The 18,996-nt window shown below is 36.0% G+C and overlaps 1 protein-coding gene across 1 annotated transcript; it reads left to right on the top strand.

Annotated features, from left to right (window-relative positions):
* On the top strand, window positions 1-18,996 carry mmp25b (matrix metallopeptidase 25b). The gene is made up of 10 exons (XM_016240723.1): window positions 1-108; window positions 4,209-4,341; window positions 4,692-4,836; window positions 4,940-5,229; window positions 10,436-10,612; window positions 11,764-11,857; window positions 12,085-12,167; window positions 12,608-12,760; window positions 12,857-13,144; window positions 18,767-18,996. Exons 1-10 carry the CDS (start codon window positions 1-3, stop codon window positions 18,994-18,996), a joined length of 1,701 nt encoding a protein of 566 aa, XP_016096209.1.

Raw genomic sequence — 18,996 nt, 5'->3', positions numbered from 1 at the left:
ATGACTTTCTCAGGATATCTTTGGTTGGTTTACCTGACCTGCGCTTTGCTTGTGTTTGTCTCTCCGGTTGATTTGGCTCCGATGCCGGACCAGTACTCTCGGGGTATGGTAAGATGATCTTTACTCTGCATTACTAAAAAACAAACAGTGTGACATATGTCCTAAGTGGGTTTGGGTTGTATTGTTCTTGATGTGCATATTTGAGCATAATTTTACGTGTGTAAAATCCCTATGCGCCATATTTAAATAATATTAGTAAGTGGAATTTCTAGGATTTTATGAAGAGAAGAGGGGCACGTAGGGACCAAAATGTGTTAGGCCTACACAATATGAATAAGAGCTTCAATTGTGGACTCAAACCTCATATTTATGATTATATGCAACTGTAGTCAACAATTCAATTCTCGTAATTAGTCCATTAACTGAGGTGTACAATAAACAAAAGACCCATTAAATGACCTTAAAAAGGATAAAATGTTACTTCATTGTTAAAACTGATGTGTTGGAAATTCTTTAACTCGTGTCTAGATAAGGACAACACATTTTGTGTTACTTTAAAGTCATCAAGTGTGTTAGACCTCTTAAGGCAAAAGGTGTGTTTAGATCTTTTACACACTAATGTGTTATAATCACACACTTTGTGTAAAAAATGTGCTATTTGACCCACCACCTCTCATAATCTATCTATATAAATGACTGTTTAAAGAATGAAGAAGTTTAGAGGGACCTTCTCGTGGCCATGTAAAAAGAGATTGAGAATATTTCTGGCAGCACAGAGAGATAAAGAGATAATTTTTCAGTTGTTATGGACGACAATTTATGCAGTGCAGAAACTCTAGTAAAAACAATAACTCACTTTGCGATCCATGAACGCGTATTACTGCAGGAAATCTCACAGTCTGAACCATACTTCTTATATACTTCTTATAATATACTTCTTTTAAACAAAAAAATAAGAAAGTATTCTTTTAGTCAACTTTGTATGTACTTCTCAGAAATGGGCTTTCCGTACTTTTCAGAAAGATACTTAAAATGGCATTTAAGTATACTTGACTTATAGCCTACTTAGAAAAAGTCTAAATATATTTGAGCTATACTTGTGTTCCTAGAATCCGTGTTTTCATTGTTATACTGTAGGGGACGCTAGTACACATCTTCTGTACAGAATTTCCAAAAAACACAAGTGAAGAAGAAACCGAAACAACAGATGCTTCCGCATGTAATCTAACACGATCACCAGACATAAAACAGCATCAAAACTGTGTAAAGTTGATGTAATGTCTACCAATGAAGAGGTTATAATGACTGTCAAGCTTTGGGGTGTTGATCGACTCTATCTACGTTTTGATTATCGTTCTGAATCCAATTCATAGTCTTTTTTTTCAGCTTTTTGTTCAAAATGTTGTTTATTTCTTTTTGTATTATTATTTATGAAACTTACCCACATTCAAGTGTTCAAAAAAAGAATGCATGAAGCTAGAATAAAATGTTTTTGTTCACAAGCAGATGCCCTGTTCTTTCTTTTGGTGTTTTGTATGTTCAGATATTTATTCATATAACAAAATATATACAAAGGAATACCTAAATAGGGACATAGTAGTATACTTAAAGTATGATGTAAAGTTCACTTAAAGAAAACTTACGAGTATACTTGCAGTATAAAACTACTAAACTAGTAGTTTACTGAGACTATACTTCAAAGTGTACTAAAAATGCTACTACAAGTATTTAATTAGAAAACTCAGTATTTATATAAGTTCACTTTTAGTATAGTTGCAGTACAAGCTAAAATATTGTTGTCAACTAGTTGTGTACTAAAAGTTTACTACTGTTATACTTAAAGTATACTTAAAAGTATACTTTTATATACTAGAAAGTGGGCCAATTTAGTCCCAAGTAGTATTGAAATAGTACACTTACAAGTATACTACTAGTACACTGATATTTGTATACTTGCTACATAAAGTATACTTAAAAATATACTTGAACTTTACTTAAGTATAATTAATAAAATAAACTTGAAGTATACTACTTTTTGGTAAGGGTAGTTCAATCGACAGAAATACGGGACACACATCATAACTGCTGAAATATTTGCAGGGCAGACAGACAGGTCAGGTCAAATGGTACGCACAGTGTGTACAGCCGTACAACTGCAGGTGCCACTGATTAGCGGCACGATGTAGATTTTAAGCCAGGTGTCCTGACATTTTATCCTACCCGTCAGATTTTCCTACCAGGGCTCACTGCGCATGCGCACATCAATATTGCGTCCTTTTTTTTTTCACGCTGAACAACAATATTTAATGTATCTGCATTACTGTAAGGCTAGGTTTAGGGTTGGGGTAGGTGTAGATGTTAATAAAACACAATCTAATAGGTAGAAAAAAGTTTTCCGGTAGCTTTATCCCTTGTAGCCACAACCGTGAATATAACACACAATTACTGTATTTGCATGATTGTAAGGGTAGGTTTAGGGTTGGGGTAGGTGTAGATGTTAATAAAACACAATCTAATAGGTAGAAAAAAGTTTTCCGGTAGCTTTATCCCTTGTAGCCACAACCGTGAATATAACACACAATTACTGTATTTGCATTACTGTAAGGGTAGGTTTAGGGTTGTGGTAGGTGTAGACATTAATAAACCATCATTTGAGAGGCAGCATTTTTTGTTGTCGAATTGTACTACCTACTGATTTAATGGGAAGTAGCAAAATCTGAAATCAACAGAACACCGGAAGACAAAAATAATGCAAAAACCTCAAAAATGACCAGTTTTCTCCTACAATTAGTAGGTGTTAATTTGAAACGAATCACACCGCCTCTCCAAAATACGAATCAGAGATAAGTTTGCTAGCAAATTGCCACTTTCCTCATAATTATGCACATTCCACTTCGACCCATACGAATTATAACAAACTTGGCAAAAGACATTTTGAAAGTCATTAGTATCATATAAAATCAATCACCTGACTTCCAAGCAAGCGATATTCAATGAAATGTTGATGCGCCAGAGGAATAATGGCTTGTGAAGTGACATACGTAGCAATGATTGAATTGTAATGAACACATTGTGTTGGACAATGCTTTTTTTGTTTAAACCCATAACCAACACAAAATGTATAGCAATGATGTTATTAATTAACACATCCTTTTTTTAAATGTATTTTTGTAATTTGTATAAATCAAATAAATATATAATATAAATAAAGTATATTTTTTGCCTTTGGTAAGTTAACCTTAACTGTCACCGTCCCGTATACGGGACGCCTAAGTTTACTTCACTGTAGTACAATTAAATCCTAATATAATCATGACAAACTATATATCATTGGAAAGGTATAAGACTCCTAAATAGATATTTTATTAGGCATTTTATTTTGTTAGATATTATGTAGGAACAGTAATAGATTCATTTATGACAAGGGTGCAAATCTATGACAAATATACATCATAGCAGGAATTCTGATCTTTGTCACAAAAAGTCTTTATTTCGTTGCCCTTTTCCCTATTTCATGTTTTAGTAATCATCTTAAGTCATATACCATTTGAAAGTTTAAAATCTCAAAATGTATCCTGTGAAAACCATTTTGAAATCGGACATTGCGTTACCATAGAAATGGTATTTCAAAATCTTTTAGCGGACTCCTCCCCCTTAGCGGGGGTGTCATATTACAAAATGTATTATGGTCTTTTAGAATCAAACCTTTTTTGATAGATTTGATAAATTGATAGATTTGTGACAAAAATGCATTAAAAACAATTAAATGGAGTTTGGGTGGCACCCGGTGGCTGTTTTTTTGGTATAACGCCTAAACAAAATTGCATATGAAATTCAATTTTTTTTATATCAACTTCAAATTTGGAACACAACTTATGTGGACATATGGCTTTAATTTTATAGCAATTTTGTATTTTTAACAATTTTTTTAAATATTTATTTTATATAAAATAAACTAAAAATAGTACAATACATTTTCTTTACAGTGCATTTAAACTTCTAGAACTTTTTAATACTTTCATTTTATTAAATGATTTCACTTCTGTAATAATCTGCTAATTGTCTTCTTTAAAAAGAGACCAACCTTAGGTCTGTGTTCGAAAGCGTTTATTAATTATAATAATTTAAGTTTGGATAGTGCACTTTTCAAAAATGGGGATGACAGTTAAGGGGTTAAACTAAAATTTTTAGCATGTGATTTCTCTTAGGATTGGTTGAGCAGGTATGGATACCTGCCCCCTCCGGACCCCCGCACAGGAAAGCTGCAGACTAAAGAAGGCATTGAGAGAGCCATCAAAGAAATGCAGCGTTTCGCTGGCCTCAAAGACACAGGCAAACTCGGTAAATGCAACACATGCAGGAAATGGTCTAACGGCATTGTTTCACAAGTCTTTTTCTGTGCTTTTTTTCTTTTTTCTTTCTGCAGTGTAGATTTTCCTGCTGTTTTTTTTCAATTCAAAACACTACGTTTTCAATTCCTCATAAATGCAAGTGTAATGAAGAGATTAGAGTGACTTTTTCCTTATGCTGTAGTTGGTGGCTTGTAAATGGTTTGGTCAATGCATTTCTAGAGAAAGAATTATTCATTGTCTCTCCTCCCCATATGGGCTTTTATTTCATGCACTGCAATGGGCTCTGTATCTCTGAAGTCTATATATTGATTTGGGACCTGCTGTCCTGTGCTTCTCTAGACAGTGACACGCTGAAACTGATGAACACACCACGGTGTTCACTGCCAGACATTATAGGGTCTGAGGACAAGCTGAAAAAGCGGAGGAGGAAGAGAAGATACGCAACCACTGGGCTTCGCTGGAAAAAGACTGACCTCATGTGGAGGTCTGCATTGTTAGATAAACAATAGTCACTGACACAACCGTATCCAATAACCCTTTTAAATGTGCAGCCACTGACTGATCTTTTTTACTCTTTCTTGTCCTAGCATCCAGAATTACCCATCTCTCCCTGCATTCCTTAAACCCAGTGAAGTGGACACTATAATGACCTATGCCCTCAAAGCCTGGAGTGACGTCACCAACCTCAAGTTTCATGCTACATCCTCAAGCGAGCAGGACAGAGCTGACATCAAGATCTCTTTTGCTCGCTCGCTCCATGACGACGGGTATCCATTTGACGGGAAGGGAGGGACACTTGCTCATGCCTTCTTCCCAGGGGAGGCTGATGTTGCTGGAGATACACATTTTGATGATGAGGAGAGCTGGACCTACATAGGTATGAGGCTTTACTAAATATTTAGTGATTAATAGATGAATGACAGAAGGAAGATAATAGTGTCATCATTCAGCTCATTTTGGTTCAATGTTGTTCTAGTTCAGGTTAATAATTGTCAGTGTTGGAAAGTTAGTATCATTATCAGCTCAATTTAGTTCATATTTTCTCATCCAATAGTGCAGTCAAAGTTAAATCAATATTACTCAATATTAACAGTCTTTTAAACACCAATATTATAATAGCTTTTTAACTTTTATATTGCTCTCTTTAAAATGACATTATCCTAACTTTTAAGTGTTACAACAGTAAATTCTCCCAAAACATTTTTTTTTAAACTTTTTTCATAACAAGTAAGTATTGCTGTATATGTATTTCGCAATTAATTACAAAGAAACACATTGCATTAAACATGAAACAATAAAATAGTATTTTCTTGTAAAACATACTCCAATAATCTATTTACAACTTCAACAAATCATGCTGTAAGTGTAAAGTGTATAAGTTCAGTATTAATGTACTGCCAGCTAACTTGTCAAAAAAACAACTCAAAAAGTGAGAAATCTCATTACTGTTACAGTACATGCCATATTCAGTAGAACGCAGGAGAAGAAACACTCTTCAGCAATAAAAAAACAGTGAAGCACAATTGTTAGTTCATCTAAAGTCATGTTTGCTTATTAGTACGGTTGAACTGGATCATCAAAGGTCAGCAGCAATTCACTGTTTTAATTCATTTGGATGATTTTGATGATTAATGCACATTCACTTTTAGTCTAGAACTACAGTAACATCATGTTCACACGGCGCACACAACGCCTCTGTATTTCCGATTTCTCCCAACATAGGAGAGCTGTCAGTCAATACATGGGAAAACAAAGTAACTGGCGTTACTTTTTTGAAAAAGTAACTCAGATATTTTCTTGTAAATTAAAAAAGTAATGTGTTACTTTACTAGTTACTTGACAAAAGTAATCTGATTACGTAACTCGCGTTACTTGTAATGCGTTACCCCCAAAACTGTATATATATATATATTATTTATTTATTTATTTTTGCGGAAACCTTGTTTTAATACATATACAACTATATCATCTATTTCCTTGACTATCCCTAGAAAGAAAATTACTTATGGTTGTTACGCTTTTGAATTTGCTGCCCCAAATGATTGGAATGTGCTACAAAAGCTATTGAAAACTAGAGTCAAATATTCCAGTATGTGCATTAAAAAATTAATAGTAAGCGCTCTGACCTCAACCTGTAAATGTTGTAACTGAGATCCCATTCTTTCTTTTTTTTTTCTATGTGCTTTATGTATTGTAATATATGTTTGTATGTTTCTCAGATATTAATTCCTCTCTTATTGAAAATAAGAACTTGTTCTTAATTGACTTGCATGGTTAAATAAAGGTTAAATAAAAAAAATATATATATACTGTATATATCGAAATTATGCAGATGTTATTTAGGCAAGACAACACAGATGAATATGGTAAAAATGGACTAATAGGTATCAGTATACTTTCCTATAGTTGACTGATTAAGTTACACTAAGAATTGCAAAAAGTTTTTGTATTACAAGTTTTCCTAAATGTAATGTCTAAATATGCAACTGAGGCATTATCTAATTAAATATGAACTAATTTGCTTATATTTCCAGAACTGAGGTCTTTCAGGTTCAAAATTATTTTTTCATTTTCTTGACATATTAGAGTAAAACGTTTAGAGGGGATTTTAGATTGATTTCTGATTTTATCACTTCATAAATAATATTAACCCCTTAAAGTCCGTGTAAAGAGAATTCTGAGAATTGTTTCTAAACACATTATAAATGTTAGAAATCTATTGTAGAAACACATTACAGCGACTTGTAGTACTGTAGTACTGAATTGTGGAGTTAAACCGTTAAAAAGTTTTTCACCAATTCTGTGTTCAGGATATTTTTGGGAAACGGTGGCCAGAACACCGGAAGACAAAAATAATGCAAAAACCTCAAAAATTACCAGTTTTCTCCTACAATTAGTAGGTGTTAATTTGAAACGAATCACACCGCCTCTCCAAAATACGAATCAGAGATAAGTTTGCTAGCAAATTGCCACTTTCCTCATAATTATGCACATTCCACTTCGACCCATACGAATTATAACAAACTTGGCAAAAGACATTTTGAAAGTCATTAGTATCATATAAAATCAATCACCTGACTTCCAAGCAAGCGATATTCAATGAAATGTTGATGCGCCAGAGGAATAATGGCTTGTGAAGTGACATACGTAGCAATGATTGAATTGTAATGAACACATTGTGTTGGACAATGCTTTTTTTGTTTAAACCCATAACCAACACAAAATGTATAGCAATGATGTTATTAATTAACACATCCTTTTTTTAAATGTATTTTTGTAATTTGTATAAATCAAATAAATATATAATATAAATAAAGTATATTTTTTGCCTTTGGTAAGTTAACCTTAACTGTCACCGTCCCGTATACGGGACGCCTAAGTTTACTTCACTGTAGTACAATTAAATCCTAATATAATCATGACAAACTATATATCATTGGAAAGGTATAAGACTCCTAAATAGATATTTTATTAGGCATTTTATTTTGTTAGATATTATGTAGGAACAGTAATAGATTCATTTATGACAAGGGTGCAAATCTATGACAAATATACATCATAGCAGGAATTCTGATCTTTGTCACAAAAAGTCTTTATTTCGTTGCCCTTTTCCCTATTTCATGTTTTAGTAATCATCTTAAGTCATATACCATTTGAAAGTTTAAAATCTCAAAATGTATCCTGTGAAAACCATTTTGAAATCGGACATTGCGTTACCATAGAAATGGTATTTCAAAATCTTTTAGCGGACTCCTCCCCCTTAGCGGGGGTGTCATATTACAAAATGTATTATGGTCTTTTAGAATCAAACCTTTTTTGATAGATTTGATAAATTGATAGATTTGTGACAAAAATGCATTAAAAACAATTAAATGGAGTTTGGGTGGCACCCGGTGGCTGTTTTTTTGGTATAACGCCTAAACAAAATTGCATATGAAATTCAATTTTTTTTATATCAACTTCAAATTTGGAACACAACTTATGTGGACATATGGCTTTAATTTTATAGCAATTTTGTATTTTTAACAATTTTTTTAAATATTTATTTTATATAAAATAAACTAAAAATAGTACAATACATTTTCTTTACAGTGCATTTAAACTTCTAGAACTTTTTAATACTTTCATTTTATTAAATGATTTCACTTCTGTAATAATCTGCTAATTGTCTTCTTTAAAAAGAGACCAACCTTAGGTCTGTGTTCGAAAGCGTTTATTAATTATAATAATTTAAGTTTGGATAGTGCACTTTTCAAAAATGGGGATGACAGTTAAGGGGTTAAACTAAAATTTTTAGCATGTGATTTCTCTTAGGATTGGTTGAGCAGGTATGGATACCTGCCCCCTCCGGACCCCCGCACAGGAAAGCTGCAGACTAAAGAAGGCATTGAGAGAGCCATCAAAGAAATGCAGCGTTTCGCTGGCCTCAAAGACACAGGCAAACTCGGTAAATGCAACACATGCAGGAAATGGTCTAACGGCATTGTTTCACAAGTCTTTTTCTGTGCTTTTTTTCTTTTTTCTTTCTGCAGTGTAGATTTTCCTGCTGTTTTTTTTCAATTCAAAACACTACGTTTTCAATTCCTCATAAATGCAAGTGTAATGAAGAGATTAGAGTGACTTTTTCCTTATGCTGTAGTTGGTGGCTTGTAAATGGTTTGGTCAATGCATTTCTAGAGAAAGAATTATTCATTGTCTCTCCTCCCCATATGGGCTTTTATTTCATGCACTGCAATGGGCTCTGTATCTCTGAAGTCTATATATTGATTTGGGACCTGCTGTCCTGTGCTTCTCTAGACAGTGACACGCTGAAACTGATGAACACACCACGGTGTTCACTGCCAGACATTATAGGGTCTGAGGACAAGCTGAAAAAGCGGAGGAGGAAGAGAAGATACGCAACCACTGGGCTTCGCTGGAAAAAGACTGACCTCATGTGGAGGTCTGCATTGTTAGATAAACAATAGTCACTGACACAACCGTATCCAATAACCCTTTTAAATGTGCAGCCACTGACTGATCTTTTTTACTCTTTCTTGTCCTAGCATCCAGAATTACCCATCTCTCCCTGCATTCCTTAAACCCAGTGAAGTGGACACTATAATGACCTATGCCCTCAAAGCCTGGAGTGACGTCACCAACCTCAAGTTTCATGCTACATCCTCAAGCGAGCAGGACAGAGCTGACATCAAGATCTCTTTTGCTCGCTCGCTCCATGATGACGGGTATCCATTCGATGGGAAGGGAGGGACACTTGCTCATGCCTTCTTCCCAGGGGAGGCTGATGTTGCTGGAGATACACATTTTGATGATGAGGAGAGCTGGACCTACATAGGTATGAGGCTTTACTAAATATTTAGTGATTAATAGATGAATGACAGAAGGAAGATAATAGTGTCATCATTCAGCTCATTTTGGTTCAATGTTGTTCTAGTTCAGGTTAATAATTGTCAGTGTTGGAAAGTTAGTATCATTATCAGCTCAATTTAGTTCATATTTTCTCATCCAATAGTGCAGTCAAAGTTAAATCAATATTACTCAATATTAACAGTCTTTTAAACACCAATATTATAATAGCTTTTTAACTTTTATATTGCTCTCTTTAAAATGACATTATCCTAACTTTTAAGTGTTACAACAGTAAATTCTCCCAAAACATTTTTTTTTAAACTTTTTTCATAACAAGTAAGTATTGCTGTATATGTATTTCGCAATTAATTACAAAGAAACACATTGCATTAAACATGAAACAATAAAATAGTATTTTCTTGTAAAACATACTCCAATAATCTATTTACAACTTCAACAAATCATGCTGTAAGTGTAAAGTGTATAAGTTCAGTATTAATGTACTGCCAGCTAACTTGTCAAAAAAACAACTCAAAAAGTGAGAAATCTCATTACTGTTACAGTACATGCCATATTTATTTTAGACCATATGATTACATAGATGAAATGAAGTCTGAAGAAGTTTATCTTGATTTTAAGTAGCCAAAAGTGGCCTCAATTGATGAATCACCCACTTATAAATGTTCTTACAAATAAATGAAGAACCACTCTTCTTATTCTCTCAATTTGTTTAGATGACAGTGGCACTGATTTGTTCGCGGTGGCTGTGCATGAATTTGGTCATGCCCTGGGTCTCTCTCATTCCTCGTCTCATCCGTCCATCATGAGGCCGTACTACCAGGGTCCTGTTGGTGATATCGCATCCTACACACTTCCAGAAGATGATCGCGATGCCATTCAGTCGCTCTACGGTAGGAGCATGTTCATAAGCTTTAGTTACCTGCAGGGGTGCATTAACGCACAGGCTTTAACGGGCTGCTGGGACATTGTATTTTTTGAAAAATTATTTGTATATATGGGAGTTTGCAATAGTGACAACAGCATTCTGTAAACTCACACATTCACTTTAGGCTATAATTCTGCTGTTCCACAAGCGCCACCTTCTGGCAAAGAGTGAATTTGTATATTCACTTATATTCACATTTATACTCACATGTTTATAAGCGCAGCGCTGCTTTGTTAACAGCGGTAACCAAGGAAACGCTGTATCGCTGCTGTTCCATGAGTGCCACCTGCTGTCAGAGAGTGAATTTGCGTCTCATGCAGCCCGTCTGCTGTTTTTGTTTCGCGCAGATATGTTTTATGTAGTATAGTTTCACAAAGCTAAAGTCAGACCATTCTGTTTTTGCTGCAAATTTCGAAATTATGCAATCTAATTTCAACCAACAACTCATGTATGCAGCATTTTTGTTTGGATTGTGATTAAAATGCAGTGGTTGTCTCTAATTTTAAATGGAAAGCACAGGCAAAGCCTTAGTTTGTTTATATGAAGAGATTTATTTTATTTGTATTGTTTATTTATTTTATTTGGGTTTTGTTTTAAAACTTCAGTTTAGTTTAGTTATTTGACGTATGACATATTGCAACATTTTGTCCAAGCAATATAAAAGGACACCTTTTCATTTAGAATTTGTCTTAAATCTTATTTTGTTCAAACAAAAATGTAAATAAATCGTAAAAAAAAACAAAAATTGTATCGCATTGTGAGTTAAGGGAATCATTACATCCCTATGCTCTGGTAACTGTAATTTCTACTTAAATAAATAGTTCACCCAGATATGAATATTGTGCTCACTTTCATGTCATTTCAAACCTGGAAGATCCATGGAAGATTTCAAGTCTTCTGAAGTTTTCTTTCTTATTAAACTATCCCTTTAAATAAGAACATGTGCCAAGAATGTACAATTAAATAAAATTAAACTGTAACTCTTTTTTTTCCATTTATTAGATTAGGCATGGATCGTATTTCATTGTCTGTAAACCTTTTTTTCCAGTTTATCGTCATACGCTGAGCTGACCATATCTAAATTTGTCGCTGTGGTTTTGGTTTGTGTTTTGGCAGGAAGTAAGAGAAGATCATCAACACCATCCCCAAATCATCCCACACAAAACTTGCCCAAACCACCAAGTCCACCTCAGCCCAAAGTACCATCACAGTGAGTCATTTTTACCAAGCCACAAACACTTCCGTTCAGAAGTTTGGGGTCAGTAAGAAATTGTATATTTATTCAGCAAGGCTGAATTGTTGAGCATAAGAGAATGCTTTCAAAAACAGCCCAAACTTTTGCACAGTAGCGTAGATACACAGTGTGGAACTTCTCCAGCACTCAAAAACAACAAATTAAAAGTGTTACCAACCTCTGTGACCTCTCTGTTTATCTAGACCTGATCCATCAGTCCAGAATCGTTGTGAAGGAGGTTTTGATGCAGTGGCAAACATCAGAGGAGAAGTTTTCTTTTTTAAAGGTATCCAATGACTATTCTTACAAATGCACAGATTTTGCACAGACAGATCTAGTTGATCATCTTAAAAGCCACTTGAAGCTCAAGATTTAAACCTGCTGTTATAATGCAAGACACTATAGGTGAACAGAGTAAAAATTTCAACTAATAGATAACACCATGCTTTCTCCCGCTGATTAAACACAGGATTATTAGAAGTTTTCAGAAATGTAATGATTACATCTGCAAATGATGCATTATCTAATTAAATATGCACTAATTTGAACATTTCCAGAACAGAAATGTAAAGATGCATGTGTGTTATGGACAAATTAGGGAAGCAAAATAGCCCAAAATCTCAGAACTGACATTAAACACTGGATTTGCTTGTAGTGTCTTGCATTAAATCCATTTGTCACAAATGTGGAAGAGCATTTCGTTTTGTTTCATTCCTTTTGCTCTAGGTCCATATTTCTGGCGAGTCCAGCTATCTGGTTCTCTTGTGTCCTTTCACCCTGCTCTCATAAAAAACTTCTGGATCGGTCTTCCTCCTGACACTAACAAGATAGATGCAGTTTATGAAAGAAAAACGGATAGCAGGATCATCTTCTTCATAGGTTAGTTTCTTTTTACTCCATTTGGGCACAAAAGAAGGACCGATCCATTTGAAAAAGCTAATTTCTGTAAGTGAATGCGTAACTTTCCCCACACAGGCTCACAGTACTGGGTATTTAAAGACACCATGGCGATTTCTGGCTACCCACGTCCGCTGTCAGACTGGGGGCTGATCTCTCATGACGGAAGTGAGGTGAGGAGGGTGGACGCTGCCTTTATTTGGGCTCATAATGGAAAAAGCTACATCTTCAGTGGTGGAGAGTTCTGGAGGTTCTCTGAAGGCCCTGAGACTGAGAAGCGCCATCCAGACGCAGGTTATCCCAGAAACTCCTTCCTCTGGAAGGGTGCGCCCAGTAACCCTGATGATATCATCACCTGGGCAGACGGTAATGTAGAGAAAGTCTGTTTACCTCAAGTGCATTTTCAGCTAGGCTGCTACATTATTAGTTTACTATAGCTAGAAGCTTTGGCTTTGTTTGTTACCACTGTAATCAATCTGTAGCAGTCGATGAGACTATGTTCAGAATAGAGCACTGCAGTAATGATGTATTAGTTGGCATCACCCTGGTTCCCTTGACGAAAACCTGGAAAATGCAAATTTGTTTCCGGGTTTGTCTACAGATTGTTTTTATTTTTTAATTTAATACTTATTGCACATGTAATTCATGAAGTTATTATTCAATAATTTCATGAGTTAGATGTACATTTCAGACATCAAAATGCATTAAAACCTATAAGCTAATTGAGTCATTCAATTTGAACACAGGGTTGCTATTATGACATATCTTCAATTAAAATATGGACAATTTATATATTTATATTCATATGTCTGTATTAAAGTCATTGAATAAATTTGCCTTTCAGCTGAATCTCTTTTACTGGGTTTCTGCTTTGTCTGTCATTGGTTATTCAATTATTCAACTAAATGGTCAAAACACAATTAGAAACATAATAGTTTATTTAGTATTTTACATTAAAGTCCCCATGAAATCAAAATTAAATATCAATATCAATATGTTAGTCTTAAGGTTGTCTATAAGGCAGTGTGCTCCAAAACAGTGACAAAAATCGCATTTAGAAGATATAAGCATTCAAAGCTTGCAGTTCGTCACTTCCGCCAAAACGGCTCAACGATTGTTTTGACGTCACATCGTACTTCAGCTTCTCATCAAACTTTCTGTCCAATCAAATGCTCTCTAGAATCCGAAGCCCCGCCCCCTACACTATAAAATAGACGCTGACGCTGCGGCTGAAATCGGTCACTTAGTATTTTCTGTACAGTGAATGGCACGTAGTGCACTATATAGGGGACAGGGAACGATTCAAACTTCAAAAAGAAGTCTGGTTTGGCGCTGTGTCACGCTAACCACCACAACGCACACACAACTCTGCTCCGGTCCAGAGACAAGATAGCACGGAGTCAGCGCAGAGCACAAAATGTATTGGAGCTATTTTAATCAGTGACAAAAATCGCATTTAGAAGATATAAGCATTCAAAGCTTGCAGTTCGTCACTTCCGCCAAAACGGCTCAACGATTGTTTTGATGTCACATCGTACTTCAGCTTCTCATCAAACTTTCTGTCCAATCAAATGCTCTCTAGAATCCGAAGCCCCGCCCCCTACACTATAAAATAGACGCTGACGCTGCGGCTGAAATCGGTCACTTAGTATTTTCTGTACAGTGAATGGCACGTAGTGCACTATATAGGGGACAGGGAATGATTCAAACTTCAAAAAGAAGTCTGGTTTGGCGCTGTGTCACGCTAACCACCGCAACGCACACACAACTCTGCTCCGGTCCAGAGACAAGATAGCACGGAGTCAGCGCAGAGCACAAAATGTATTGGAGCTATTTTAATTCTACACAAAATGCTATATTTTATAGCAATATGGATGAGATTGTGGCTGGCATACCCGGTCAAATCAATGCGGCTTTACGGAACTCAACGGCTCTGAACGGCTCCAGCCCAAGCTGTGATATAAACGAACGCTATTGGCTATTTTAAAAAGGGGCGGGGCTGCTTGATATGTCCCGCCCTGTCTTCCTGTTTCAGTTAAAATGACGTCAACACATAGAGTAACACTGCATGTTTCTAAGCATTTCAGGAGACCTTTAATGACACTTTAAAATGGTTTTAAAAGTACATTAAAGGTATAGTAAAATATAGAAACACACAATGCAATGCAATCTACTTGATCTTCCATAACAAATAATGCGGAATTAATATCAACCACAAGTTTTAACATGATCTTCTTCACTCATTATTTGAAAAGTAAATGTAAATATTCAATCTGATAATGTCATGTGACAAAACCATGTAGCATTCAAATATTTAATGCAGAGTTACACAATGCAGGTATGCAGTATGTTGCACACAAATATTGGGTGAAATGCATTTTTGTTTTAATTTCACTATTTTAATCAACATTTCTCCAACTTTGCATGCAATCTTAAAGGGTTAGTTCACCCAAAAATGAAAATTCTGTCTTTAATTACTCACCCTTGTGTTGTTCCAAACCTGGAAGACCTTCGCTCATCTTCGGAACACAATTTAAGATATTTTTGATGAAATCTGAGGGCTCTCTGGCCCTCCCATAGACAGCAAGGTAACTACCACATTCAAGGTCCAGAAAAGTACCAAGATGATCGACAAAGTAGTCCGTGTGACATCAGTGATTCAACTGTAAACTTACGAAGCTACGAGAATACTTCATTACGCCGGATCTGGGTCAGCTCCGCCACATGCTGGCGTCATGGTACTGTCGTGAACGCGTGTCCAAAGTGACACAGTAGAGACGTAAATATGGAATAAAGTCGTTATTTTGTTTTCTTTGCGCAAAATATATTCTCGTAGCTTCGTAAGTTTACAGTTGAACCACTGATGTCACACGGACTACTTTGTCGATCATCTTGGTACTTTTCTGGACCTTGAATGTGGTAGTTACCTTGCTGTCTATGGGAGGGCCAGAGAGCCCTCAGATTTCATCAAAAATATCTTAAATTGTGTTCCGAAGATGAGCGAAGGTCTTACGGGTTTGGAACAACACAAGGGTGAGTAATTAATGACAGAATTTGCATTTTTGGGTGAACTATCCCTTTAATGCCTTTTATTCAGAATTGATTTCTTAACCTCTCAGGAGATGCCTATTTCTTCAAGAACAACTCGTATTGGATTTTGAAGAACGGAGAATTGGACCAAGACAATGTCAGCAAGATAGATGCAGTTTATGAAAGAAAAACGGATAGCAGGATCATCTTCTTCATAGGTTAGTTTCTTTTTACTCCATTTGGGCACAAAAGAAGGACCGATCCATTTGAAAAAGCTAATTTCTGTAAGTGAATGCGTAACTTTCCCCACACAGGCTCACAGTACTGGGTATTTAAAGACACCATGGCGATTTCTGGCTACCCACGTCCGCTGTCAGACTGGGGGCTGATCTCTCATGACGGAAGTGAGGTGAGGAGGGTGGACGCTGCCTTTATTTGGGCTCATAATGGAAAAAGCTACATCTTCAGTGGTGGAGAGTTCTGGAGGTTCTCTGAAGGCCCTGAGACTGAGAAGCGCCATCCAGACGCAGGTTATCCCAGAAACTCCTTCCTCTGGAAGGGTGCGCCCAGTAACCCTGATGATATCATCACCTGGGCAGACGGTAATGTAGAGAAAGTCTGTTTACCTCAAGTGCATTTTCAGCTAGGCTGCTACATTATTAGTTTACTATAGCTAGAAGCTTTGGCTTTGTTTGTTACCACTGTAATCAATCTGTAGCAGTCGATGAGACTATGTTCAGAATAGAGCACTGCAGTAATGATGTATTAGTTGGCATCACCCTGGTTCCCTTGACGAAAACCTGGAAAATGCAAATTTGTTTCCGGGTTTGTCTACAGATTGTTTTTATTTTTTAATTTAATACTTATTGCACATGTAATTCATGAAGTTATTATTCAATAATTTCATGAGTTAGATGTACATTTCAGACATCAAAATGCATTAAAACCTATAAGCTAATTGAGTCATTCAATTTGAACACAGGGTTGCTATTATGACATATCTTCAATTAAAATATGGACAATTGATATATTTATATTCATATGTCTGTATTAAAGTCATTGAATAAATTTGCCTTTCAGCTGAATCTCTTTTACTGGGTTTCTGCTTTGTCTGTCATTGGTTATTCAATTATTCAACTAAATGGTCAAAACACAATTAGAAACATAATAGTTTATTTAGTATTTTACATTAAAGTCCCCATGAAATCAAAATTAAATATCAATATCAATATGTTAGTCTTAAGGTTGTCTATAAGGCAGTGTGCTCCAAAACAGTGACAAAAATCGCATTTAGAAGATATAAGCATTCAAAGCTTGCAGTTCGTCACTTCCGCCAAAACGGCTCAACGATTGTTTTGATGTCACATCGTACTTCAGCTTCTCATCAAACTTTCTGTCCAATCAAATGCTCTCTAGAATCCGAAGCCCCGCCCCCTACACTATAAAATAGACGCTGACGCTGCGGCTGAAATCGGTCACTTAGTATTTTCTGTACAGTGAATGGCACGTAGTGCACTATATAGGGGACAGGGAACGATTCAAACTTCAAAAAGAAGTCTGGTTTGGCGCTGTGTCACGCTAACCACCACAACGCACACACAACTCTGCTCCGGTCCAGAGACAAGATAGCACGGAGTCAGCGCAGAGCACAAAATGTATTGGAGCTATTTTAATTCTACACAAAATGCTATATTTTATAGCAATATGGATGAGATTGTGGCTGGCATACCCGGTCAAATCAATGCGGCTTTACGGAACTCAACGGCTCTGAACGGCTCCAGCCCAAGCTGTGATATAAACGAACGCTATTGGCTATTTTAAAAAGGGGCGGGGCTGCTTGATATGTCCCGCCCTGTCTTCCTGTTTCAGTTAAAATGACGTCAACACATAGAGTAACACTGCATGTTTCTAAGCATTTCAGGAGACCTTTAATGACACTTTAAAATGGTTTTAAAAGTACATTAAAGGTATAGTAAAATATAGAAACACACAATGCAATGCAATCTACTTGATCTTCCATAACAAATAATGCGGAATTAATATCAACCACAAGTTTTAACATGATCTTCTTCACTCATTATTTGAAAAGTAAATGTAAATATTCAATCTGATAATGTCATGTGACAAAACCATGTAGCATTTAATGCATTAATGCAGAGTTACACAATGCAGGTATGCAGTATGTTGCACACAAATATTGGGTGAAATGCATTTTTGTCACTATTTTACTATTTTAATCAACATTTCTCCAACTTTGCATGCAATCTTAAAGGGTTAGTTCACCCAAAAATGAAAATTCTGTCTTTAATTACTCACCCTTGTGTTGTTCCAAACCTGTAAGACCTTCGTTCATCTTCAGAACACAATTTAAGATATTTTTGATGAAATCTGAGGGCTCTCTGACCCTCCCATAGACAGCAAGGTAACTACCACATTCAAGGTCCAGAAAAGTACCAAGATGATCGACAAAGTAGTCCGTGTGACATCAGTGATTCAACTGTAAACTTACGAAGCTACGAGAATACTTCATTACGCCGGATCTGGGTCAGCTCCGCCACATGCTGGCGTCATGGTACTGTCGTGAACACGTGTCCAAAGTGACGCAGTAGAGACGTAAATGTGGAATAAAGTCGTTATTTTGTTTTCTTTGCGCAAAAAAGTATTCTCGTAGCTTCGTAAGTTTACAGTTGAACCACTGATGTCACACGGACTACTTTGTCGATCATCTTGGTACTTTTCTGGACCTTGAATGTGGTAGTTACCTTGCTGTCTATGGGAGGGTCAAAAAAAGAGCCCTCAGATTTCCTCAAAAATATCTTAAATTGTGTTCTGAAGATGAACGAAGGTCTTACGGGTTTGGAACAACACAAGGGTGAGTAATTAATGACAGAATTTGCATTTTTGGGTGAACTATCCCTTTAATGCCTTTTATTCAGAATTGATTTCTTAACCCCTCAGGAGATGCCTATTTCTTCAAGAACAACTCGTATTGGATTTTGAAGAACGGAGAATTGGACCAAGACAATGTCAGTCAGAAATCAACAGCAGTCGATTGGATGATGTGTCCTGCCAAGCCACGTCACAATGGAAGAGAATGTGACTGTGGCCTGAACGGAGCGTTACAGATGAGTGCTTCATCCTGGTTACTGTTCATCATATTACTGCTTTATCCAGGTGTCCTTGTATAG

The sequence above is a fragment of the Sinocyclocheilus grahami genome, unplaced genomic scaffold, assembly GCF_001515645.1.
Source record: "Sinocyclocheilus grahami isolate Dianchi unplaced genomic scaffold, SAMN03320097.WGS_v1.1 scaffold599.1, whole genome shotgun sequence".
Taxonomy (NCBI): domain Eukaryota; kingdom Metazoa; phylum Chordata; class Actinopteri; order Cypriniformes; family Cyprinidae; genus Sinocyclocheilus; species Sinocyclocheilus grahami.
The sequence above is the reverse complement of the archived record's forward strand: the minus strand, read 5'-3'. Positions and strand labels throughout refer to the sequence as shown.

Coding starts and splice junctions, on each gene's coding strand:
- mmp25b (XM_016240723.1), top strand. CDS start 1: ATGACTTTCTCAGGATATCTTTGGTTGGTTTACCTGACCTGCGCTTTG. Junction 12,761..12,856: donor CAGGATCATCTTCTTCATAG/GTTAGTTTCTTT, acceptor TTCCCCACACAG/GCTCACAGTACTGGGTATTT. Junction 13,145..18,766: donor TATCATCACCTGGGCAGACG/GTAATGTAGAGA, acceptor TTAACCCCTCAG/GAGATGCCTATTTCTTCAAG.